Below are 24,700 nucleotides of genomic sequence, written 5' to 3' on the forward strand. Positions count from 1 at the left end.
TGTCATTTAAGTAGGTACATGCACTGCAGTGCTTAGACTGCTTAGTGAACGAATCGACAGTATCGACACTCGATAGCAACAACAAACAAACGTATTTGCATGGGAGAGAGAGAAGTGTAGTCGTCCCATGGGCAAGTTCTAACTTGCTCTTTCTCTCTCTTTCTTTCTATTTTGTTGCTTGCTTGCAATGGCACACAAAGTGATGCTGAGCTGAACTAAGTAGGTACTAAGTATATTTGAGGTGTACTTTTAAAAAAAACGAGAAAGAGAGGAAAGTGTGTTCTCACAACAAAGGTACAGTGAGTACAGTCCCTATACTTACATGCGTGTATATATATAGATGTGTGTGTGTATAACGCAGAGATTAGTAAAAGAGAGACAACAGATCAACATGGAGACCGAGAAGTTAACGAACTGTTTTCACTGCTTGTGCTGTTACGAGACTTACGAGCGTTTATATACATATACACGCATATACACATGTGCATTGTGTATATAAGTGACAAATGTTGAGAAGCGAAATCTAGGCTGCTGCTGCCATCAGCTGCAAGTGCGAGAAGAAGCTTTGGCAGCGTTGCTCCGAAAATCGAGAGAAAAGTTCTCACATACACAACAATTACCCTTGGTGCAAGATATCCCAGCAACAGAGAGTGGAACACTCAAAAATCAAGGACTCAGTGTCCAAGTGCGTACTGCAGAGGCATACCTAAGTAGAATGAAACTTCTTGAGGAGACGTGACATTTGCTCGTGTGGAAACATTCTTTTCTACAGGTATAGAGAATATTTTATACATGGACATACTCAAAGAGAGAAAAACGTGTATAAGATAAAAAACTTTGTCGCCGTTGTCGTCGTCGTCGTCCAAACTATCCAGAGGGTGGCTGCAAGGAGCAACAGAGGAGCGACCGTCTGTGGTGGCCCAGGCATACGGGGATCGCTACGCAATCATGTGCGATGTGTGTGCCGATTTTCACGAACTTTTGCTCACCTGTAAGTGTACCTTCTCCTCGGAATCCTCGTTTTTTAATCTTTGCATCACGTTGTTGTCATCCATGAACCCGATTAGTTTCTTTCAACTTTCTTTCACCCCAAAGATTTATTGGGTCTCGTTCTCTGGCTTGTGGTGGCATTTTTATGAAAAAAACAAATACTTTGGCATCAATGCAATATAATTTACTTTCATGATTTTATAACGGGTTTTTACATGAGATGACTTTTCAAAATTTTACAAACATATGATGCCCAAGGCCTTATAGTAGTAAATATACAATGGTATCTAATCTTGGAAAAGATTAAAATTATTAGATTAATCATTAAAAGTTAAAGTTGCAAGTATTTATTTTTGACTTATTAAATTTTCAACTTGAATCTTAATCTAAAACGATGTTCACTTTCAAAGAGCAAATAATTTTAACAGTTTTTTAGTGAGAACGTCAAACCACAATATGGTTACTTACAATTGTTTTAACAAGAACCTCAGAAGTAAACAAGATTAAGGATATTTATTTATATAGTTAAGTACAAAAAAAACTAATTAAACGAGTTCTCAAGAAATACCTAAAATGATATAACAACAAGCTGTTATAAACATATTTTAATATCATAAATCTTTGACCCCAATATTCATTTATAAGTAGTATTCAACATGCGAATTTCACGTGAAATTTGTATCATACAGTAAACAAAAGATTAAATACGATTATTTAATACACGTTACATTTTTTCATGAGTCTCATGTGGGTTTGTAGGTTAGAGTTTTATCCTAAGTAGAACTTTTTTTTTGTAAAAATTTTTTTTTATTTGTATATTCATTCATGTAACGTACACAATTAAATTTTAACAGACAATTATAACTTTTTTAGATGATGACAGAATCAATCAGGACGAAGACGAGATAGCACACCTTCTTGCTTGTGATGTAGACACTGTTTTACATTACACAAATCAGTGGGCTCAAAGGTATGAAATAATTCAAATACAATGAAGCAATGATAAGTAACTCTTATTTTATTCTTTCAATGATTTCAGACAGTGCATGTGCTGTTTTCGAGAGCCAAAAAACTTTGATAGATATGCTAGATTGGTTCATCACATTGTTCTTTGTACACTGCAACAGTTACAAGATTTGCAAAAAGAGTTGCAAGATGCAGCTGATAAGAGAAAAAAGATCGAGTCCAGTAGCAATGATGGAGAGGAGACAGCTAAAAAGGAGAAAGAAAAAAATTTGGAAGAAAAATCACAAAGTATAGACTGCAAATTGAATTGGAATAATCAGGACAGAGAAAAGTTGTTTCACTTACTATCTAAAACATTTTTATTAAACTTTCCTCTCTACATTGCTATGAAACATGGAGGGCCCATGAATGCTCCTAATTCTGCTAAGGTAATTTTCAAAATAGCTCTGTCGTGTTAAGGGAAGCAAAAATTTTTCAAAACATTACTGTTTTTTAAAGGACGAAGAAGGGTATTGCGAGCCTCATGATCCAGAAGTTCCGACACCTTTGATACGGGCAGTGTCAGTGTTTTGCCATAGAGGTGGATTTAATTACATGTCAGCTTGTTTTGTCAAAGAATACAAGCTACCCATTGGTCTGGCACATGCTATGGTCGCGGTTATTTGCAATTTAAAACTTTGGCTGAATCTCCAGACTGTGAATGAATTATTTCTGCCACTGCGCTCTCAAATCATGGAGTACATGTGTAATTTGAGCGACAAAGAATTGAGAACTGCGGCTGTAAGAACTATGGCAGGTAAAGTAATAGACGTCATTTTGCTTGTTGCATTGTTGTGAAAACGTAAAAGATATGCATATGAAAAAAGTTACATGCGTGTTAAAGTAAAATGGTTGCATGTACTTTGAGACAACCTTGTTTAATTAATTTTTTTATAATTGGCAAAAATAGAATATTTAGTTTGCCAAATTTCGTTCAATTAAAATTTTGTATTGCACATTTACGTAGTGTTTCACACTGTTGGTGATTTTAGTTGAGAAAAATTTAAATTAATGAAGAATTACTTAAAATAAGGAAAAAATCCAATATCCTTTAATTTAATATTTCATTTGTATCTTTATGTTTCCAATCCATACTGACCGTTTTTGCTTTCACTCCAAATTCCAGCTAATACTTTCGTATCTCTCACAGACTTTATGTGGAGCACAGTGAAGGATCCAATAGACTCTGTAGGTCCTGTATTCGACGAGCCCGGTTTAAATCTCGCCTTTAAGTACTTTACAAGCACAACACTGACAATGCGTCTAGCAGGCATAGCTCAAATAAACTCTCACATTACGACCTTTAATGAGCTCTGTAACAGTGAGACGCCAGACATCGAGCAAGTTGGACACAAACTTGCCTCCTGGCTTGTTCGCAACAAAATTATAAACTGCATATTTGGTCCAAATCTCCACGTCGAGGTGATAAAACAAAGTCATATAGTGCTTAGCTTTCTAGCAATGGAGGGTCGCATTACATCTGCCGATATGGACATCATTTGGCAAGCGGCACAGCTGAAACATTGTTCCCGTCCAGTGTACGATTTGTTGGCACCTCTGGTGAAGCATCTGGCTCCAACACCGGTTCAACATTTGTACTCGTTATTGGGAAAACTGGAGCCCAAAGAGCACACAGAACAGAGCTTGTACTTGGTATCGGCGCTAATCAAAGTCATCTGGAACTCTAGTACTAATGCGTATACAACTACGTTAGCTATCGAAGGCAGAGATCCATTAAGACATTTGACCGTAGACGAAGCCAGTACCAGCAGTGAACCGAGTGTGATGGACGGTAGTAGTCCGGATGAGGAAGAAGAACCGAGTCCAACTGCCTCTGATGGTCCATCGCCGCGAAAACAGGCCAGAAGTAACAGTGAATGTGACAGTCAGTATTTCAAGCGATTATTTAAAATATTTTTGTAGCAAAAGTTTTTCAAATTAAAATTACTTTAACAGGTCCATCAAAGTCTAAAATGGAAGCAGCATGTAGCGAACAAGTGTACGGCATTAAAGATGTGCTCCAGTTAAAAGATAGATCCCGTTTGGAAAGTGAAAACACTCCCAACACTTCGTGCAAACGCGAGCACACATCCGACGAAAAAACCGGCAGTTGTTCCGATGAGCACACAACAGATGCTGAAACTGACAGGTCCAATGCGGATGACTCTATCGTCATTCACGTGCGAAAGAAAAAAAAGGTCATTTTTCGAAAGCGCAAACGACCACAGCAACGATCGGCCAGTGGCAACCGAATCACGACAACGACGACGACAACCACGTTAGCGTCGTCATCGTTAACGACTAGCGTCAGCGAAGACTGTAGCAAAGAGCTTAATAAATCAGGGAACAATGAGGGCATTATGATGAGTTTTTCGGATAATAGCACTGTGACACAGTCAGATGAACACGATAAGAGCGCAGAAAGCGTAACCGATAAAATCATTGTCGACACTCTGGATCGAGTGAAACAAGAAGCTATTGCAATGCATCAGCCGGCGGGCTCTGATCAGCAGATGCCCACATCTGGAACTTTGGTTGGACAGAGGTCGGAAAAAGTCGTGGGAACTTTGATAAATGGAGGTACAAAATTTGCTGTGACGATTCCCAGGCACGATGTAGGAATGCATTCAGCTGAAAGTTCACACGATGAGGATGACAGCGACATTGTAGGTGTGGTGACGGGAGCTGAAGGTGCTAGTACAGTAACCTCGGAACTGGGTAAGATTCGTCAAAGTTATTCCAGTTCGACAATTAAATTTTTAACACCTACAATTAACACTTGTTGGAATAATATTTTCAGGTTGTTTGGATCATGCAACAAATTCACGTTACATACCGAATTGCTTGGATGAAATGCTCTCTGACGAGGAAGGCTCCTACAGTAGTCGCATCTCCAACAAGAGTGAAAAGAATATGGCTGACTTTGACGGCGAGGAAAGTGGCTGCGAAGAGGAGCTTGCTCAACTCGCTGCCCAACACCTTTCAGCCATTCATATGCAAGCCTATCATCCCCATCACGCGCATTCGACAATGACAGTTCGGCGCTCGGTGTGTCGCGCACCTCAAATTAGGACCGTCCGTCAAGGAGTCTCGCGTCTCTGTGCGCAGTTCAATCTTGATGCAGTCTGCAAGCCCGGCAACACGTTACTCTGGGACTTGTTACAAGATGACAAGATAGGTCAGCTCGGCGAGGGCCTCGCCGTCGAAGCTGAAAAAGCTCTGTGCAACTTACTGTGCTACAACGTCGATCGCTCGATACCCATGAAATTTATCGAGGGCTGCCTCGAAAACCTTGCCAACAATCGCTCGGTCGTAGTGTCATTAAGAATCCTGCCAAAGTTGCTGGCCAGTTTCCAGCAGTTCGGCACCATGGATGCTCATACGATTACAACCTGGGCGGATCGTGAGCGTGGCATGATGAAGCACTTTTTCAACAATCTCAAGACTTACGCCAACACCGGTCCCAAGAGTCTTTACTCCCATCAGACGGAAGTACAGGTGCGCTTGCAATTCCTGTCCTCGATATTTTCGCCGCTTGGCTCGCCCGACTGCTTTCGACTCAGCCTCGAGCAGGTTGACACGCTGTGGCAATGCTTGGCGCAGGATCCGACCTGCGCTGACGAATTGTTCAGCTGGCTGCTTAGCCAGGCTAAGTCGACGGAACAGCACGCCCTCGGCATGGACACGTTGAAGCACCTGTGCATGAGGAAACTTCCGAGCCTGCCACCCGAGACAATAAGCATGACCGGACTGAGTCTATTTCAGCAGCTGTGCAACCTTGCGCGACTCGCGGCCGTTCATCTCGAAAGACCATTGAAAGACGTCGATTTCGTTGGCATGGACTTTCTGTGGAAAATTGCTCTTCGCGCCAAGAGCACCGAAGTCAGCATGGCTGCAATACAGTATCTAAATGGATATTACATGTCACGTCAGCTAACACAAGAGATTGAGTTCGTATCCCAGTGTATGACGTATTTAGCTGCAGCCAGTGCTGATCTTGAAATAAACGAGGAGGCGAGTCTACGCTGTATCCAACGAGCTCTTCTACTACTCAGGACGCACCTCGAAGCTTTCCGCAAGCGTTACGCTTATCACCTCAGACGATGGGCTTTAGAAGGCAGAGGTGCCGGGAGTCACATAGCAGCAAACACGTCGGAGAGGAGCCAACAAATTCGTGTCCAGGTACAACCAGCCGGTATATCGGAAAAAACGACATTTACGCTGTTGAGTACGGATTATGTGGCAGATCTCAGAGCTGAAGTATCAAAGTGGTGGGACGACACTCATGCGCGTCTCGTCATGGACGATGGCAAACCTCTTGGCCCTACAGCGAAATCGGGCACTGGCTCGGTTCTAGGCTCTCTTTTGACGGATGGGCCTATTCGGATGATTACGCAAGGACAAGAACTCACCATAGACTTTGATGAGAAAACTCTCTCTGAAATTGGCTTCAAAGACGGACAGCTGGTGTTTATTTCTCTTGGGGCTGGCAGGTGTAATGGCGGTGGCCGACCTAATAAGCGTGACATTGATTCACCATCGTTGCTACCACCACCTCCGCGAGACTCACTACCAACTTTGCTGCTCCTCAGACCGCAGTATTTCGAACAGTTGTTCACCCTGATGAGAACGCTTGGTGCTATGAAGACAATTGTGAAGGGTCGCGAAGTGCCGCACACAAAAGGCCAGGTAAATAACTTTGCAAAAACAAGATAAAATATGATACTGTTGAATGGGGGTGAGATTTTTAGTTTAATTTTTGTTTTTCGCAACAGGTTTTATCTCGAAGAGTTTGGGACACTTTGACACTACTTCCGACGAGTCCCACGTTACTGCAAGGATTTCAGAAACTAGATGAAGCTTCGCTCGAGGAACTTTTGGATCCGTCCAATCCGCACAAACTCATGTACTCTCTGTATATCGTTGAATCTTTGGCAAAAAGATCGAACCGTCGGGACATGATGTCAATGGCACACGACGGAGGCGGTGATGCCAGTGGCGGTGGTGGCGGCGGTGGTGACGCGAGTAGCGCTGACTCAGATGATACTCCAACGGACTGGTCAACGACGTTTGTGCGCCACGGCGGGCTTTGCCATCTTTTTGACATTTTTATGTCCGGTTGTCTGGAGAACAGAGACGGCAGCGAGTGGCAGCAGGACTGCTTGGCTAGTTTATTGAAACAAATCTGTCATCTGGGCGTGAACGGAAAACGGCGGAACAAAGCTGACAAGTTGGCTATACCCCGACTTAGCAAAGAACTCTCGGCCCTGATGAACGTGAGTACCGTGTTGCCAAGGATAACGAGTATACTGGAAGAAGCATCGGAACCATTAGATCCAAACCATTACAAGACTGGTATGTACGGGCGATCGCAAGTCATCCATTACGCTATGGCTCTGTTGGTCTGCTGGGTACATAGCGATCCATCGATCGGACAGTCGCTATTTTCCAGTGACAAGCCGTTCGGTAAAACGTGGCTTCGCAGGCTCGTACTCGAGGACCCCGAGCCTGCCGTACGTAGGGAAGTCTGCACCGCCCTGTACAAACTATGCCTTGGTAGCGTCGAAAGTGACGAAGACATTCTCTCCTCTTGCTTATTAGAAATGTCTCCCGCCAATCTGATAGTTCCTCTGTTGCTCGAGCTACTCGAATACCTGCCCATAGCCGAAACTATGCACCCCAGTCGGCGTAAGTCTGACATGGCGATGCATCTTCAGCAAAGCATGGACGACACTAAGGACACCTATGGACCCGCGTGTCGTGATTATTTTTGGCTCATCTGCAGGTTGATCGACGCTCTACCCGAGGACGCGATACAAGAAAGCACGAGCGAAAAGTCTGGCAGTACGATCGATCTTCAGGCACTTGCCACTCGTGCCATTGAGTCGATATTGGCCCGAGAATTTTTAGAAATGCGTCACAATACCATCGAGGACGACGGCCTCGTAGGCTTGCTGAATCTCTGCTGCAACATAATGGCGCACAATCCACCCTGCAAGCAAGGCGAAGTTGGAAAAAATCTTTTGAATCGCGTTTTCGACTTTTTGTTTGCTCTACCAACACCAAGAGCCAAACACATGCCCAAGTGCAAGAGCCACTCATCAAGGTCAGCGGCATTCGATCTCTTGGTCGAGCTCGTCAAATCTGCGCCGGACAACTACCGCATTTTGCACGACAAGCTGCTGGATCAGCACAGGCCGAAGCGGCTTTCGCCTTACAGTTGGGATTACTGGCCTCACGATGACGGAAGATCAGATTGCGGCTACGTTGGTCTCACGAATTTAGGAGCCACCTGTTACATGGCCAGTTGTATGCAGCACTTGTACATGATGCCCCAAGCTCGTGCAGCTATACTCCAAGCCGAGTGCGCTCGCGCAAGCAAACATCAACTCACATTGGAGGAGATGCAGCGTATGTTTGCATATTTGCTGGAATCTGAACGCAAAGCGTACAACCCGAGAAGCTTCTGTCGGGTTTACACGATGAACCACGAGCCATTAAACACCGGTGAACAAAAGGACATGGCCGAGTTCTTTATAGATCTAGTGTCTAAGCTCGAAGAGATGACGAGCGACTTGAAAAATCTTGTAAAGACGCTGTTTTGCGGTATAATATCGAACAACGTTGTGTCCCTCGATTGCGAGCACGTGAGTCGAACCCTCGAGGAATTTTACACGGTTCGTTGCCAAGTCGCAGACATGAGGAACCTGTACGAAAGCTTGAACGAAGTAACGGTCAAGGACACGCTCGAGGGCGACAACATGTACACGTGCTCGCAATGTGGTAAAAAAGTGCGCGCGGAGAAGCGGGCCTGCTTTAAGAAGCTACCGAGGATATTGTGCTTCAACACGATGCGCTATACCTTCAATATGGGCACGATGCTGAAGGAGAAGGTCAACACTCACTTTAGCTTTCCTCCTCGGCTCGACATGTCCGGCTACATGGAAAATAAGCTGATACCCCGTCACTGTCAGGAGCGTGAAAAACCCGAGGACAAGCAGAGTAGCAGCAAAAAAGACGAGGACGTGGAAAACAGCGAAGCTAAGGAGGAACACTATCTTTACGATCTGATCGGCATTACAGTTCACACCGGCACGGCGGATGGGGGACACTATTACAGCTTTATACGCGATCGTACGTCTCCCAACAAAGATAAGTGGTTCCTGTTCAATGACGCCGAAGTCAAACCGTTTGATCCGAATCAGATCGCGGCAGAGTGCTTTGGTGGCGAGATGACGAGTAAAACGTATGACTCTGTCACCGACAAATTTATGGACTTTAGCTTTGAGAAATCCAACTCGGCGTACATGCTGTTTTACGAGTGGTGTCAGGATCCAAGTGACTCGCCGCTCAAGGAGGAAGAGGCGTCTAGCTCGAATTCAATGTCGATAGACTCGTCGCCCCAACAGTCGGAAACGCAAACGTCCACGAGCTTACAGCAAGAAGAAGAGATGCCTGTGCTTGAGCTCAACAAAGAGCTGGAGGAGTACATTTGGCAGGACAATATGAATTTTCTCCAAGACAAGAACATCTTTGAGCAAACGTACTTTAGTTTCATGTGGCAGATCTGCAGTTACATACCGCAGACGTTGGCTATCGCTCAGCCCAACATTATGGAATGGTCCGCTGAACTGTCGGCCTCATTCTTCCTGGAGACCTTCATACATGCCAAGGAAAAACCAACGATGGTGCAGTGGGTGGATTTGCTCACTAAACATTTTAACAACTCGCTAACGGCGTGCGCAAGTTTTCTCGAAAAAATGGCCATGGATTCGTGGTGGCCTGTCCAAATTCTAGTCAAGTGCCCTAATCAGATGGTCAGGCAGATGTTTCAAAGGCTGTGTATTAACGTTATCATGAGACTGCGCCCATCTCAGGTATATTCGTATATTCTATTGAACATGATTGGTTCAGCTTTGCTTATGAAAAATTTTAATAATAATTTTTTTTTTTTTTTTTTTTTTTTACGTTCTTCTAGGCACCATTCTATCTCATATGTGATTCGGAAGATGACCCTGGAACAGTTGGAATGCAATCTTGCGTAACACGTTTCATTCGCATGCTTTTGTCGCTCATGGATCACGCCAAGCAGCATCTGAAACATCTTACCGAGTACTTTTTCTTCTTGTACGAATTTAGCAAAATGGGCGAGGAGGAGACAATATTTTTAATCAAAGCCAACGCGATCTCAACGATGGTAAACTTTTATTTGGGCCATAAGACCCACGAGTTTGTAGATTCCATTAGCGAGGAAGAAGAGGAGGAAGAAGTTGTGGCGATTGCGACTGAAAAAGTGAGACCGGCCTCTTTGGATAAAATGATCACATTGATTGCAACTTTGGTGGAGCGTAGCAGGCTTCCAGATCATAGGTAAATTTCTTCAAGTTGTCATAAGTATTTCAATGAAAATTTGCGAATATGGTTGATAAATTAAAAGTATCTTTCACCAGGTTAAACTTGTCGACGGTGGATTTTAGTTCAATCGCATGTGGCAAGGGTTACCCCTTCTTGTACCAACAAATACGTGATATGATAAATTTGCATCAAACTCGTAATTTGATCCAGTCGCTGTGTCGTTGGAACGAAAGACTGTCGATGCAAATAATAGGCATGATTTTCCATGCTATAACGAAACACACGGAAGTTTGCCAGCCGTTCTTCAAGATTCTGACTCTGTTGACCGAAGGTACGAGTCCACCAGGACTTCCCTGTCTTACTCAGTTGATCCTGAGCCAAGTGTGGGAAGTCGCAAGAGTCGCGCCACATGGAGCTCTAGAGTGGCTTGCTTTAGCTGTCACACGAAGCAAACTTGCACACAATTGGGTACTCTCGAGCCTCGACAGCTGGCTTCAGCACTTTTTGATAGAACACTCGAATCAGCGGGTACGGTCCGCAGCTGCTTTCCTGCTGGTTTCGCTCGTACCTTCTGCACATTTTAGACAAAGTTATCGAAGTGCACATAGATTGGGACTTGGCTGCAACACATCCAGAGAGTTTCAGCTCTCCTCTGAAGCTACTCTTGTACTGCATCAAATTTATACTGCGCTTCTCAGACTATTGCAGCCTGCTAGAAATTACACGGATATTAATACGCACGGAACTATGAAACTCACTGCCTATTTTGCTTTGATGACGTACTGCATCGTTTCAAACACTGAGAAACTCATGGTTCGTATTTATTTACCTTTTTTTCTGACTAATAATTTTTTTACGTTTTGCTACATTTCAAGTAATTTGTGATTTTTTTTTTTTAGTTTGGACAATACTTGAACGATCTTTGGACCTTGTTCCATCCAAAGTTATCAGAACCAAGCATTCCAGTGCATCACAATAAACAAGCGCTTTTACTTTTTTGGTATCACGTTAGCAACGATTGCTCAGAGAACGTTGCTCTCATTCTTCATAATCCGCACATAACGAAAAATATTGCATTCAATTACATTTTGTAAGTGGCATTTGAAAATTTGAATTTTTTTTTTTTTTTGTCAACAAACTTGATTTATTCACACAAAGAATGTTATTGTAGAGCTGATCATGAAGATCAAGATGTTGTTCTTTTTAACCGTATAATGTTGCCGGCATATTATGGTTTATTGAGACTTTGCTGTCAACAATCTCATGCATTCACAAGGCAGTTGGCCGCACATCAAAATATACAATGGGCTTTCAAAAATATAACACCTCATCCTACTCAGTATTCAACGGTAAGTCGCATCAAAATCTTATTTCTAATTTTGACCTTGTGCATTTGTACCGATAAGCTGTACGACATAAAAAATTTTTAGGCCGTAGAGGAACTGTTTAAGTTGATGCAGTTGTTAGTTGCTCGGCATCCAGATCAAACTGAGCAAGAAGAAGCTGAAGTTATAACGTTTAGGAGAGGAACGCTGACTTCCTACTTGCAGGGTCTCGACGGGAGGTCGTGCTGGGCCACACTTATATCGGCATTTCGGTGATTATCCAAAAAAAAACGAATTTCTATTTTATCCAGAGTTTTAATTTCTAATGATAAAATCTACCAATTCATTTTTTTTTAGAATCCTGATCGAATCAGATGATGACCGTCTATTTGTGGTGTATAACGGTGGCTTGAGTATGGCACTCGAGGCCTTCCACATGTTACATATAATGTATCATGAGGCAACAGCCTGTCACGTAGCTGGCGATCTTGCGGAGCTGATAGCCATCATAGTAGAATTAGTTCGTTGCGTTAGAACCGTCCGAGAGGGTCCAGATGCTCGCAGTATTTTGGCAAATTGTAAAGAGTGGCCAGATGTGTTGCGCAAGCTCGCCACTCTGCTCAACACCTACAATCCTCCCGACATGCGAAATCTAGCCATTGATTTGCTCAAAGAGTTGGTGATGCTCGTGCCGACGGATACCATTAGCATCCTAGCACCACTGCTCTCGCATTGCCACGCGGCTCTGCAAGAATCACACGCAACAGTGCCTCCAGGACCCTATCTACCTAGGCGCTCGACGCCATCCGGTAAAATGCCATCCCGACCAGCCAGGCCCATGGTGCAAATGGCAGTTCCACATTCACAACTCGAGGCTGCCAAAGGCACGGACCCGGAATACGACAGTGCACTCCTTGAATTTTACTTGCCGTATCACGAGCTTATCGACGTCATGTGTAGATTGGCCATTAATCATGACTGCATGACAGAGGTCCTCATCAATTTGAGTGCTATGTTAGGTTTTGAAGGTGAGTCAAAGGAGTTATTTTTACCGTTCAACATGAGATAATTATCATTCAAAATATTCTGTTTCTAGGTGTTCCTTTGCATTTAGCGCTGTTTCCAAGACTGTGGTTAGATGTACACGCCGCAAGTCACATTGATAGAAAGTACATAAACTTATTACTCAGGTGTTCATACACAGTAGACTACGTCGACGCCGTACTGCTGGACGAACGATCGTCACTTACTGTGCCAGCGATTCACTTTTTCCTCAAAACCTTCTTCCCGAAATTGGCTAGCCACGTACTTACCGAGCAAACTTGTTCCATCATCGACAATCTTGTGAGTACTCTAATCGAAGTCATTGATGTGCAAACTTCTGCACCCAGGCTCATCGGCGACTTGCGAGCTTTGGCTTTAGTCTACAGCAGTGGTGCCGATATCAAGCCACCCCCGGCTCTGCTAGCCACTCTCGAAACGTTACTCGAACGGACGAAAGTTGCCAAAGCCCGATTCAAAGAAAGCAAACAGCAAGAGATTGAGGCACCAACAAGGAAGCGCAAGTTTAATACAGTCGATGATATGGAGGAAGATCAGGACGGCGACAATGAGGAGGAAGATGATGACGAAGAAGTGGCTGCAACTCCTCTTGATGCTGAAATTCTTAAACAGGACAATAACTCGCCTGTGATAATCGCTAGTGAAACAACGCCATCGGCAACGACTTCGGCCATGAGTCTTAGTGGAACGTCGACAACCGTAACAACGACGACGACGACGGCGACTGCGAAGACGACTATAACGACGACGATGACAACGACGTCATCTCCGTCCCCGTCACCGTCATCGTCGTCGCCTGAGGCATCAAGTGTTGCCAAAGACAAGGAGAAAGATCAGCAAGAAGAAGATGCGCCGGCCGTCAAGTCTGGTGACGTGGAGAAGACAGATCAAGCAGACTCAAAGTCGAGCTCGAGTCTCAGCACGACCAGTAATTGGAACATTATGCCTGGTGGCTGCGCGATGAACAGCTTCTCGTGGCTGGACATGCTCGAAAAAACTATCACGAATCTTTTGATGATCGTGCAATTTCAGTCAAAGAATTGAACAACTCGTTGTTGCGAACTGTTTTGAAATAATTACTAAATGAACGGGAAAATTTTGTGTGTTTACATGTGTCTCTCTGCGCGCCATTAAAACGAAAAATAAAATTTTTTCATCGGTTCTCAGCAGTATCGTGAAATCACATACACACATGCATCCTTTGGAACTCCTAGACGAATTGTAAGCGATCAGTAGAGTCCATTTTCACACGTGGGTATGCGTAACATACACATGCGTGTATATACATGGAATAATCAGAAAAAAAAATACATGTGTATAGTTGGCAATTAGTTGTCCGAGTGATGCATCTCGTTTTATCAGAGGATTAGGAGAGCAAACGATCGATTGAAAACGTACTTTTGCGTATTGTAACTTGTAAAAATATTAATGATAAAATATTAATGAGGTAGATAACGGAAATAAGAAGTGTTGCAATCTGATTTACAAGATTGAACAAAATTTAGAATCGACAGGGGAGCTTGTAGTTTTCAGTTTAAGTGTGAATCAATACCATTTTCTGTACAATCAATTGCAATAATCTATTTTTTTTTTTTTCTCATTTCACGCTATTTTTTCATTCTGTTCATAAGAAAATGATGATATTTTTTAACGATAGATTTGAAAAACAAAACCAGATAAGGGAGTTTAAAAGGTAAGTATTTTTCAAATAAAAATGCTTGACTTGTCAGTCCTTTGTACATCGAACTTATACTTTCGTAATACTATTGGCCTTATCGTTCTACGAAAAACAAAAAAATAAATTAAAAGAAATTATGACTTGGGCGACAACATGTTACAATTCACATGCGTCTGTGATTGTTTTTAATATTAAATATGTTTGTATAATGTAAAAAAAAGAAAACTGTCGACACTATATAAATATAAAATTTTTTTTCCAACAAGTGGTAAAGTATTATGAATCGTCAATTATTCAAAATATATTTTTCAAATATCTTTTAAGTAATTATTTATTTATGTAAATGTAAATCAAGAAAAAAAAGTTGTAAAAGCGACCCAATACAATATATGAATCACTTAAAAATATAATTTATTATCAAAAAAAGTTGATTTAAAAATTTTTATTTTTTTTCATTAGATGAAAAAAGTTAAAATATTAATTGAGAATTATTTAAAACCTTAGTCATGAATTTACTTTTCATGTCGTAGATGCATGCTGAATTGAGAAAAAAAGAAAATGTAAATACATAATATCATCTTAAGTTTCCTATTTGAAAAATATATTTTACTGGCCTTACGTTTTTCGTAAAAGTATAAAAAAATAGACGATGAAATTGCTACCAGATTTGAAGGAAAAAAATTTTCATTTTAGTCTCTATGACAAATAAAATAAAAAAAATAAAAAAACACCATTAAGTGTAAACTTAGTGCCGGAATCTTCTAACATTTAGTTGAGAAAAGAATTCTTTAAATTATAGTCTATTATAATAATTTTCTCCAAAAGAATGTGTAAATGTTCTCTAAAAATGTTCAAAATTAAAAGTAATAAAAATCCATTTTCACCATTTTTCTCACAATATTGTTGTACATACGTCAATTGTTTCTCTGCTCAAATAAAAAAAATTTTTGTAAATCCCAAATACTACAAAGAAAAAAATGGCTCAACCGGCAAAGTAGCGATCTTTGCAATTGGATATAGAGTGTGATATATTCGATTAATTCGGTATTCCTTATTGGCCAGGTGCAAGTGATGGGAGGGGATAGATGAGTCAACACACCAGCGTGTGTAGTGGCGAAAATAGGTAACCTGGGGTTCCAAATTACTGTCATTTTTGCTTAATGAAGAAAAGATTAACAGCATTTCGTCAAATTTACAGATGTTATCATCATGTATGCATAAATAGTATCCACATTATGAAATTGCAGTTGCACAAATGTAAAAAAATGAACTGTGTGGTGCCAAGAACGGTTGTAAAATATTTGAATGTAACAATACATTAAATAAAGTCTCGTTAATAGTTTTCGATCCAGAGTACACACTCAGAAGCAGACGACTAAAAGAATAGTATATTGCGTATACGAGTTTGCGAAGGCTTCAATTTACGAACCGAGAGGTTTACGGCACGAGCCGAAGGCGAGGGCCGTAACGAGGTTCGTAAAGAAGCCTGTTCGAACTCTGGTTCGTGTACTACTTTTCCGCCTGAGAACCCAAAATCAAGCGGCGAAGGTGCTATTTTGAGGTTAGAAGGCGAAAAAGATGGTTACGTGAAATAAGACATGATCATTGTGATTTCTATTGTTAAAACGTGTGATTTATATTATTAAAACATTTATGAAATATGGGTATAAGAAAGTACTGTGTTGTTCAGGGGCCGTACCATATAACTATTTTTCTGTACATCGGCTTATGTTATAACATAGGCCTGCGAAGCTAAAAAAAGTTATATGGTACGGCTCCTGTGTAACAGAAGCGCAAAGACAGATGGAGTAAAATTACATAAATTTCGGTGATTATCCAACTGTAAATAAAGGTAATTTTCATGTGCATTGCAACTTGGACAATTTTCAAAATAATCTGAATAAAATGTACATGCAGGTTAACTTTGTACGGAGCTGAAGTTACCGAGGTCTGCCTTATTACGACGGCACTTGTCAAATTGCTAACTCCATCACTTTGAAATTCTGTAACATCGCACACATGACTACTTTTAACCAACTGTTTAGCTCTAATTAAAGCTTCAGAGTTAAAACAAATCGAGCGGGTGATATTTCTAAAGCCTGTTTTTATGATTATATCCATTATCAGATGAATAAATATACTAATTTTTCCCAATTAATTGATTATTACTAAAAGTGTGCATCAGTGTATGCTGTTGACGTATAATGTGGGTACCCGCCGTACCCGCGGTTGCATGATTTTGACACCAAGAGTGGCGCTGCATGACATGCACCTGGCCAATAGGAAAAACACAAAACACAATAACAATTATAACAATCAGTGTGTGATCACTGATAAACTATTAAAGTATTTCACTCCAATAAAATTAGAATATTTTGCAACCAAAAATCTCCTGAAATTTCAGATGTAATATTTTATGTACACCTCCAGTGTACACGTTGGACCTTTCAACGATTTAAACCAAAAATAGCGTAATAACAAAATTTAATTAAGGTTTTTACACGTGGCAACCACCTAATAATGCTACGTAGTTTTAGTTTTAGTTCACTTGAGCTCACATGATTATTTGACCGACGGTAATTATGGTGAGGTGAGTCATTTCTGATTGATTCGAAACGCAACCGATTGTATAAGTTGAACACACCTATTTTGCACAAAAAAAAACAGATGTTGATCGTCTCTCCAAAGAGGCGAACAGAACAGAGAGCACATTTATTTGAGAGAGAGAGAGTGAGAATTTTTATCTAATCGTGCCCTTCACCCTCGTCTCACCCTGTCGTCATTCACCATTTCATCAACCTGTTGTTGTTGTTGTTGTTGTTTTTTTTTCATTGTCGGTAAAGAATTTAAGTAATGTTGACTTTGAGTCGTTGACAGGTGCAAGGTGCAAGTCAAAATAAAAAACACGAGTTAGCACTCGGTTCAGATTGATATATATTTATAATATTACGTATACACACGCGTATTATTTGATCTGTGGATGGAGCAACAACAGCAGCAGCTTTCTGTCAACATGGCTGGAGATAAAATTTGCTGTGCCTACGTCGAGGTAGGAAATGGCGAGAACTCGGATTTGAAGGAAGAGGAAGCAAAGGAGGAGGAGGCTACCTCCGCGGAATTTGAGTTCTCGGTGAGTTATCGCATACGTCGTGCTGAAATGTTTACGTACGTGCGCTCTTACGAGTTGATACGTACACCCTGACACGCTTATGCTAAATTTTTTCGCTCTAGCCAACGCTTTTTTAACCATTTTTTATATTTGCGATGGTTTTCTCGTTGACCTTGCGCTGCTACTGTTGACAGTGAGTAAACGCGATCTTTGTTTACAGACAAATGCGTGCTACATTTGCAACGGGTTCTATGGGCCGTGCTTTGGAGAACCCGTTTGTCACGTGTGCCACGATTTTTTGTTCCCCGACGACACTGGACTTCTTCAGGCTCAAATATGCAGCGAAGTAAATTTTTGGCTTTATTATTGAATACTCGACTTTTGGTCTTTCTATATAGTTGTCATATGTGATGATCTCTTTTAGAAGACAGATGATGAGGACTCTGGGAACGATGAGCCTGTCGACATGTATTATAACACCGAGAGGAGAGCCAGTCAAACTGATAACAATTCGTCACAAGATTCAACTCCCCTTGTGTCCAGCCCGTCCGACAATGATGAAAATGATCAAAATCAACCACCATTTTTTCAACCTATGTACAATCATCAGCCAGCAGAACAGAATAATATACCAATAAATAACGGAGATGTGGCCCATCAGGAAGAACTCAACATTGACAATCCCCAGCAGAATCCTAATCACAATCAAAACGAGTTGCACTTGGATTTTAATAATCTTCAAATACGACAGGATGTGGAAAATAATCCTCAGCATGATGTTCTTGAGGAAGATTTTCAGAGTCCTGAAGAAGATTCGGTGCCAGCTGAAGAGTCTGAACCTGAGCAGGAATTCCCGGTACTATTTCAGCCAGTGAAAAATGGTGAAAGGTACGCTGATAAAGGAGAACCGTCGAGACCTTGGAATTTATCAAAAAGACTCGATTTATTGACAAACTACAGACACATTGAGCATGTATCCGCTGGGGAACCGGAAATAGTCAATAGGCTACCACCAGAAGTTCTCTTGGCAGTATTTTCTCATTTGGATGATTTGAGCCTTTGGAGTGTAGCAAACGTATGTAGAAGATGGTGCAATTTATTATCTAGCCACGTCACATCCGAAATGTGGGAAAAGCATGTAAAGTTAAGGTGGCCCTTGTTTAAAAAAATAAATGGTACTGTAAATAATTGGTATAAAGTATACGACAGACTTGCATCTTCTGCTCCGTGCAAAACTTGCTTGTCACAAACGTCTTTGTATCGCACACGGTCTCTCAGAGTGGAGGAAAATTCTTGGAGGAGACATAGATTACGCATTGAACTCAAGGGTTTAAGAAGTGATCCTCCAGATGGGATTGAAGCAGCGCCTCTCGATCAAATGTGCTGTCACTGGCAAGCCACAATCACCGGACCTTCTGGTAGCCCGTACGAAGGAGGGTTATTTTATCTTTATCTCCAAGTACCTCAGAGGTAGAAGACTACTTCAGATTTACTTGTTTCAATGAAAAAGTTTATTAAATTAATTCCTTGTTTCAGTTATCCAATGAGGCCACCTGTCGTAAGATTTTTAACTAAAATACTTCATCCTAATGTGTCAAGGCATGGAGATGTAGGCATCGATTCTATTCATCACAATTGGTCATTAGCCTTGACAATATCTAAAGTTCTTATCAGTGTTCAAAGCTTGCTTACGGATCCATATTGTCAAGTAAGATATCAATCAAAAAGACAACTGATTTGTTAAACTTTTGTACTAATACACATTTATTTTTAGGTTTGCATGGAGCCAGAGTTGGGAGATATGTATATGAATGACAGAGCTAGGTTTGAAAAAGTTGCTCGCGAATGGACGTGGAAATACGCTATGCATAGTGATGCTGAACCCTCCTAGCTTTAGACATTCTTATTTATAAGTAAAAATTGTGATGCGTAATTAAGAGATAAAAATATTTTATCACGAAAACTAATTTCCAAAAGATTTAAATGCAATATATAACAAAATTAAAGCTTCTAAACTCTTAATTTTATCGTTGTCAATAATAACACAAAATGTGCAAAGTCCTGTAAGATCGGAAGAAAAAAAAACCTGTAGTAGAGCGACATGATCAACTCCGTTATCTAGGTGCTCCAAAAGATGGATGAAAGATTTGTACCCCCAAAGCAGTATTCTCTATCAAAATAACACAACTTTTTACAAACTATGTGCTATCAGTCAAATGAATATCAACATAATTGAGTTCTTTAAACGGCTCAATATGAATTATGAACGCTCCAAGTTCGTCGGAAGTATGGGTGCCATTCAACAATGGAATTACAAATGTGAGTTGCAAAGTTTTATATTAAGATATGTGATTTGTCCGAATCGACGGTGTAATTCATTAAGGTTTGATATATGCAGTGCACGGAGCACTTAATATCCGATTCGGAAACCTTCGTAGTGTATGCGAATCCATACGTTGTGAAAAAATCAAACACTTTATGAAGGCTAATCAGTTTTAAGACGTTGAACTTTGCACATCAAGTGTCACTAGGTACGACTGATACATTTATCACTAAAGCAAAAAGTGTAATCGCAATATGAAAGTTTTTTTTCCAATTTACACGTTAAACTTTGTTTTATTACAGAAACATTATTTAGTGAATCGATTGAAACCAATTCTCGTTTCAAACAAAATTTTACACATTTCCATTTTCTACATTTTTTCATTTTTTCCAGTTTTTTCTTTTTTCTTACCTTTTCTTTTCCATATAAGGTATCCATTGTGGTAAATAAAAAAATGTGCTCTTGAGCAGTCGTACCAAAAAAAAATTAATGTTAAAGAACTCCGAATTCTGTTAATTTTTATCGCAATTAAATTTCAGTAGTCTTTTCTAATACCATGCCATTTTTATTTAATGTAAACATACTATAAAAAAAAAAATGTACATTGGATAAATTAGAACAAAATAAAGTTATTTACTTTATTTTATGTATAGACATAACTTGACACTTAAACATTTTTAATTTTCTATATAAACCAAGTATTATATATAATCACATAAAATTAAGTGGTACATGACACAAACGACAAATACGTTTTAATATATCAGAAAAATTTGGAATATTAACACTGTTGAGATGACACTTTGCATGAACATGAATGCACAGTAATAAAAATTTGTCATTGTTTGAAAAAATCTAGAGGTACAAAATATTTGAAAATTCATACTGTTCCCACGGTTTGCACGTAACATTTTACTCAAAAGAGTAAGTACAATAAGATTTTGTACAGATTTAAAAAATAAATTGTGTATATACATTCAATAAATTTGTAGATCTCATTAAAATTCACAATTATTAACGTATACATTTTCATAGGACAGAACAAAAATTACATACAATCTAAAGTTTCCAAGTCTCAAGTAACTTGAATTCGTCTGATTGATACACAATGATAAAAACCTTTTAGAAAAAGGAGTCATTTAGTTATTTCACACGCGTTTATTTCTTCCAAGTAAGAAAAACGTATGTACCCAGGTACGACGCGTATTGCTAAATATTAAATAAACATTTTCAGTTTATGCATGCCATAAACCATATTTGAAACGTTAATTACTATAAATTATATGTAACATTGCATATCACTGATTTCTAACGTTTGTTTAGACCACTGGCATTTTATACAAAACAGGTACCGATTCGTCACAGGAATCAATCAATTGGTTAATTGTCACATAATAATAGCAAGCATTTAGAAAAGCCTTTTTTCATAGGAAAACAAACCATGAACGTTACCTTCTTGTTGAGCAGAATGAGTCCTCTTTTCAAATTTCAACTCACCATTATACATCATTTGCTTGAGCAGTGTAATTGATTTTGCTCCAATGTCTTGGCAACCGTGTTTAATACCACATTGCAAATATGGGATGAACTTTAAAACAGTTCCTTTGTCAACGATCGAACCACTCACGCCTTGAGCAACTTTAAGCTTGTCCAGCTCGTTGTGAAAATATCTATCCATTGCCGATCCATTTGCATCTTTCTTATCCATTGCTTCGATCGAACCCATGCCTCTATATTTCTTAAGTCTTACGCCATCACTGAAAAAATACTCTCCAGGAGCTTCAGAAGTTCCTGCCAATAAGGAACCCATCATAACGGTGCTTGCTCCTATGCTAAGGGCTTTGGTGATGTGACCGATTGACTGAATACCTCCATCGGCAATGATTGGAACTCCAAACTTTCGAGCATACCGCGAAACTTTGTAGACAGCCGTTGCCTGTGGTCTGCCCACTGCCATTACTTCTTGTGTAATACAAATAGATCCTGAACCCATTCCTACTCTCAAACCATCAGCTCCAGCATCAATGAGATTTTTAGCTTGTTTGACAGTTACTACGTTGCCAGCTATTACTTCAAGCCCTGGATAATTTGCTTTGATGTATTTGATCATATCAATCTGATACTTGGAGTTGCCTTGAGACGAATCAAGGACAACAACATCCACACCAGCTTGAGCCAGCTGATGCAACCGTTCCTTATCGGATGGACGAGTTCCAATGGCAGCACCAACAAGAAGCTGCTTATTTTCATCTTTGCTAGCATTTGGATAACTACGATTTTTTTTCAAATCTGTTCTCGCCATCAATGCAACCAATTCTCCTTTGTCATTGACAATGGGTAACTTTCCTCTTTTAGATTTTTCTAAAATAGTGTTGGCCTCTGACAAAGTAACACCAGCTGATGCAACAATCAAATTTTCCAATTTCGTCATGATGGACTCTAGCTTGGCTTCTTGTTGTTTTGTATCTTCCAGAAAGTCTATGTCCCTCGATGTAACGATTCCTAATAGTTTACCGCCAAGTTTGCCATTTTGAGTGATGGGAACACCACAAAATCCGTGCTCAGCTTTAACATTTAATACATCCTTAACCGTGTGATTGGGAGTCAAAACTATAGGGTCACGAATGAATCCATGTTTGTATTTTTTGACCTGAAAGATGCGCATCGTTAAAATTACATTTCAATTATTTGAAAAAAAAAAAAAAAAAAAAAAAAACTATTCTTTTGGCGCACGTTACATATAATACGTAATTTATTTAAACTTGGAATCAAGTCATTGATATTTGAATCACTTCATGTGTCGAGGCATAACGGAGCTTATTTTCCTAACAGTATTACATCCAGACAGGCAAGATATTATAAGCCTTCATTCAGTTAGGTCTATTTTATTTGACGTACTCAATACTTTGAATATGATACAAATTATAGCGAATCGCGAATGTAGGTTTGTCATTTAAACACGTAGATGGATTTAATTGAATAAATAACAAACACACTCGCGACGCGCTTTCAGAATTGTCAATCGAGTTGTTTTGCATTTTTCAATGCACAAATCAATGAAGCGATCAATATACGAAACATCTGGTTTACCTTCAAAACTTCGCCAGCTTGGTACTCGGGCGTGCAGTTGTGATGGATGATGCCAATCCCACCGCAGAGTGCCATAGCAGTAGCCATGTCAGACTCGGTGACGGTGTCCATGGGCGAGGAAACAAGGGGCACTTTGAGGGTGATTTTCTTGGTGAGAGGCGAGTGGAGATCAACCTCCTCGGCGGTAAATTCAATGTAGCCCGGTAGGATGATGAAGTCGTTGTAGGTGAGTCCATCACCAGGAGCAAACAGTTGAGCACCAGTCAAGCCGTCCTCTTCCAGCTCGAGTTCGTCGCTCGATATGGAATTTTGCCTTGCTGCCATCTCTCAGTTGTATTTATTTGCTTATTTAATTATACGTTTTGGGTGCACAATCTGGGTATAGACGTGATGCTTTTATGTTCACGTGAACCCGCGTACGGCGCGTGTATATGTGCGTAACTCCGTTAATACACGTGATTCACATGTACACATTAACACACTCCAATCGATACCTTATCAATTACCTGAAAAAAAAAAAAAAATCACGCACAATTTCACAATTAGATGAATAAAACAATGATAAGCAGAGATTGTAGAACTAAGTAACCGGTGCGAAAGCAAAACAAATAGAAGACGAGCCGCAGACCGGTAAGCAAATTAATACTTGATTGAATTGACGCGTAACCACGAGAAGAGGAGTATACTTACCTATATTATGTTTATAATAAATAGGTAAAAGAAAAATAAAATAATGACTCCTCGTCGTCACCTGTTAGTACCTAAATTCCGTGCAAGTCGAAGCAATCTTTCAAGAGCGGTGACGGCAACACGTGGCTTGGCTTAGCGGTCGACAAAGACTGCAACTACTCTGTCAGAGCACGCGAGGCAAAATGACCGAGAGACTAGTACGCGCTCTAACTTTTACCCAAGTTACCAACCCGCGCAGAGAGAGAGACCCTCTCAGCAGCCTCCCCGTTTTCGCGGAAAATATAAATATACATTTTTACACATAAACAAAAAGAAGAAGAATCGTCTGTTGCGCCTGCGCTCTTTGTTTATTTCAATAATAAATTGTTGACTATTGAATTTGGGACTTTTTTAATTTCATTTTTAGCAGCAATCGATGTATTTTTGTGCAACCTGTTAACAAATTACTCATTGATTTAATTGCTAGTAATATATGTGATATCTAATTTCAACTGATATCTAAATTTGACAAATAACTACTTTTCATGTTTTAAACGCTTCATTCGTATTTTGGTATGCATACATAAAAACGTATTGCATGTAACAGGCAAGATTCAAGGTTATATTTTTTTTTAAGTATGATATATTGTAGCTGATTATAAATTAATTATAAACATCAAAATTATTGTGCAGTAAAGGGTGAGCAGATGTTCAAAATAATAAAATACTCATCCTCGTGTATGGCTCATTTTGAAAATAATCCCCGTCATGCGATTATTTTGTGAACGTGCTTGAAATGATGTTTGTCAAAGGAAGAAATGATGCACAGCTTCACACTTATTAATAAATTTTTCAATAAGATGCGCTCCCAACTTTGAAAGTGAATGATAAACTCGAATTAATTAAAAATTCGTTTGATAAGATGACGCGAATAACAAGCAAAGTTTAGTTTATCCTGGCCCCCCGCAGCTCAACCGAAGAATATTGAATTCATGCTGCAACTCTTGATTATTTTCAACGCACTATCGTAAATTATCAACGCGAAGAATATAATTGAATATTTAACTTTTGTCGGGTCAAATTGAATTTGTACG

The 24,700-nt window shown here is 40.1% G+C and overlaps 3 protein-coding genes across 5 annotated transcripts; 2 read left to right on the plus strand and 1 right to left on the minus strand.

Moving 5' to 3' along the window:
- The first annotated feature begins 260 nt into the window (after positions 1 to 260).
- Positions 261 to 15,425, plus strand: puf (ubiquitinyl hydrolase 1 puf). 2 transcript variants are annotated; one of them, XM_014350450.2, is made up of 16 exons: positions 261 to 772; positions 876 to 991; positions 1,864 to 1,960; positions 2,030 to 2,384; positions 2,455 to 2,752; positions 3,146 to 3,880; positions 3,952 to 4,713; positions 4,796 to 6,684; positions 6,771 to 9,872; positions 9,974 to 10,365; positions 10,446 to 11,163; positions 11,250 to 11,440; positions 11,522 to 11,699; positions 11,781 to 11,947; positions 12,033 to 12,703; positions 12,772 to 15,425. In XM_014350450.2, the coding sequence occupies exons 2-16, from the start codon at positions 949 to 951 to the stop codon at positions 13,779 to 13,781; spliced, it is 10,608 nt and encodes a 3,535-aa protein (XP_014205936.2). In that variant the 5' UTR covers positions 261 to 772; positions 876 to 948; the 3' UTR covers positions 13,782 to 15,425. The 2 variants fall into 2 exon arrangements, with proteins under 2 accessions (XP_014205936.2, XP_089447215.1); XM_089591089.1 differs by having other exon boundaries at positions 261 to 991.
- Positions 15,426 to 16,958: 1,533 nt separating this feature from the next.
- Positions 16,959 to 20,851, plus strand: morgue (modifier of rpr and grim, ubiquitously expressed). Its single transcript, XM_014350339.2, has 5 exons — positions 16,959 to 17,545; positions 17,745 to 17,870; positions 17,949 to 18,994; positions 19,061 to 19,232; positions 19,299 to 20,851. Exons 1-5 carry the CDS (start codon positions 17,396 to 17,398, stop codon positions 19,413 to 19,415), a joined length of 1,611 nt encoding a protein of 536 aa, XP_014205825.2. The 5' UTR covers positions 16,959 to 17,395; the 3' UTR covers positions 19,416 to 20,851.
- On the minus strand, positions 20,392 to 23,861 carry ras (Inosine-5'-monophosphate dehydrogenase ras). Of its 2 annotated transcripts, none has more exons than XM_014350319.2 (3): positions 23,699 to 23,861; positions 22,938 to 23,443; positions 20,392 to 22,497 (listed from the first exon to the last, which is right to left on the minus strand). In XM_014350319.2, the coding sequence occupies exons 2-3, from the start codon at positions 23,259 to 23,261 to the stop codon at positions 21,256 to 21,258; spliced, it is 1,566 nt and encodes a 521-aa protein (XP_014205805.1). In that variant the 5' UTR covers positions 23,262 to 23,443; positions 23,699 to 23,861; the 3' UTR covers positions 20,392 to 21,255. The 2 variants fall into 2 exon arrangements, with proteins under 2 accessions (XP_014205805.1, XP_014205806.1); XM_014350320.2 differs by having other exon boundaries at positions 23,689 to 23,861.
- Between the last annotated feature and the right edge of the window lie 839 nt (positions 23,862 to 24,700).

This window comes from Copidosoma floridanum, unplaced genomic scaffold (assembly GCF_036245765.1).
Source record: "Copidosoma floridanum isolate Cflo_tuat_1 unplaced genomic scaffold, Cflo_Japanese_pri ptg000013l, whole genome shotgun sequence".
NCBI classification, from domain to species: Eukaryota; Metazoa; Arthropoda; class Insecta; order Hymenoptera; family Encyrtidae; genus Copidosoma; species Copidosoma floridanum.

What these genes read in the sequence shown, in the direction of transcription:
- morgue (XM_014350339.2), top strand. Translation starts at nt 17,396, where the DNA reads ATGGAGCAACAACAGCAGCAGCTTTCTGTCAACATGGCTGGAGATAAA. An exon ending in CCGCGGAATTTGAGTTCTCG is followed by an intron (nt 17,546 to 17,744) that starts GTGAGTTATCGC and finishes CTTTGTTTACAG; the next exon opens with ACAAATGCGTGCTACATTTG. An exon ending in AGGCTCAAATATGCAGCGAA is followed by an intron (nt 17,871 to 17,948) that starts GTAAATTTTTGG and finishes GATCTCTTTTAG; the next exon opens with AAGACAGATGATGAGGACTC.
- puf (XM_089591089.1), top strand. Translation starts at nt 949, where the DNA reads ATGTGCGATGTGTGTGCCGATTTTCACGAACTTTTGCTCACCT. An exon ending in TACAGTAACCTCGGAACTGG is followed by an intron (nt 4,714 to 4,795) that starts GTAAGATTCGTC and finishes TAATATTTTCAG; the next exon opens with GTTGTTTGGATCATGCAACA. An exon ending in TGCTATGTTAGGTTTTGAAG is followed by an intron (nt 12,704 to 12,771) that starts GTGAGTCAAAGG and finishes TTCTGTTTCTAG; the next exon opens with GTGTTCCTTTGCATTTAGCG.
- ras (XM_014350319.2), bottom strand. Translation starts at nt 23,261, where the DNA reads ATGGCAGCAAGGCAAAATTCCATATCGAGCGACGAACTCGAGCTGGAA. An exon ending in AAGCTGGCGAAGTTTTGAAG is followed by an intron (nt 22,498 to 22,937) that starts GTAAACCAGATG and finishes CGCATCTTTCAG; the next exon opens with GTCAAAAAATACAAACATGG.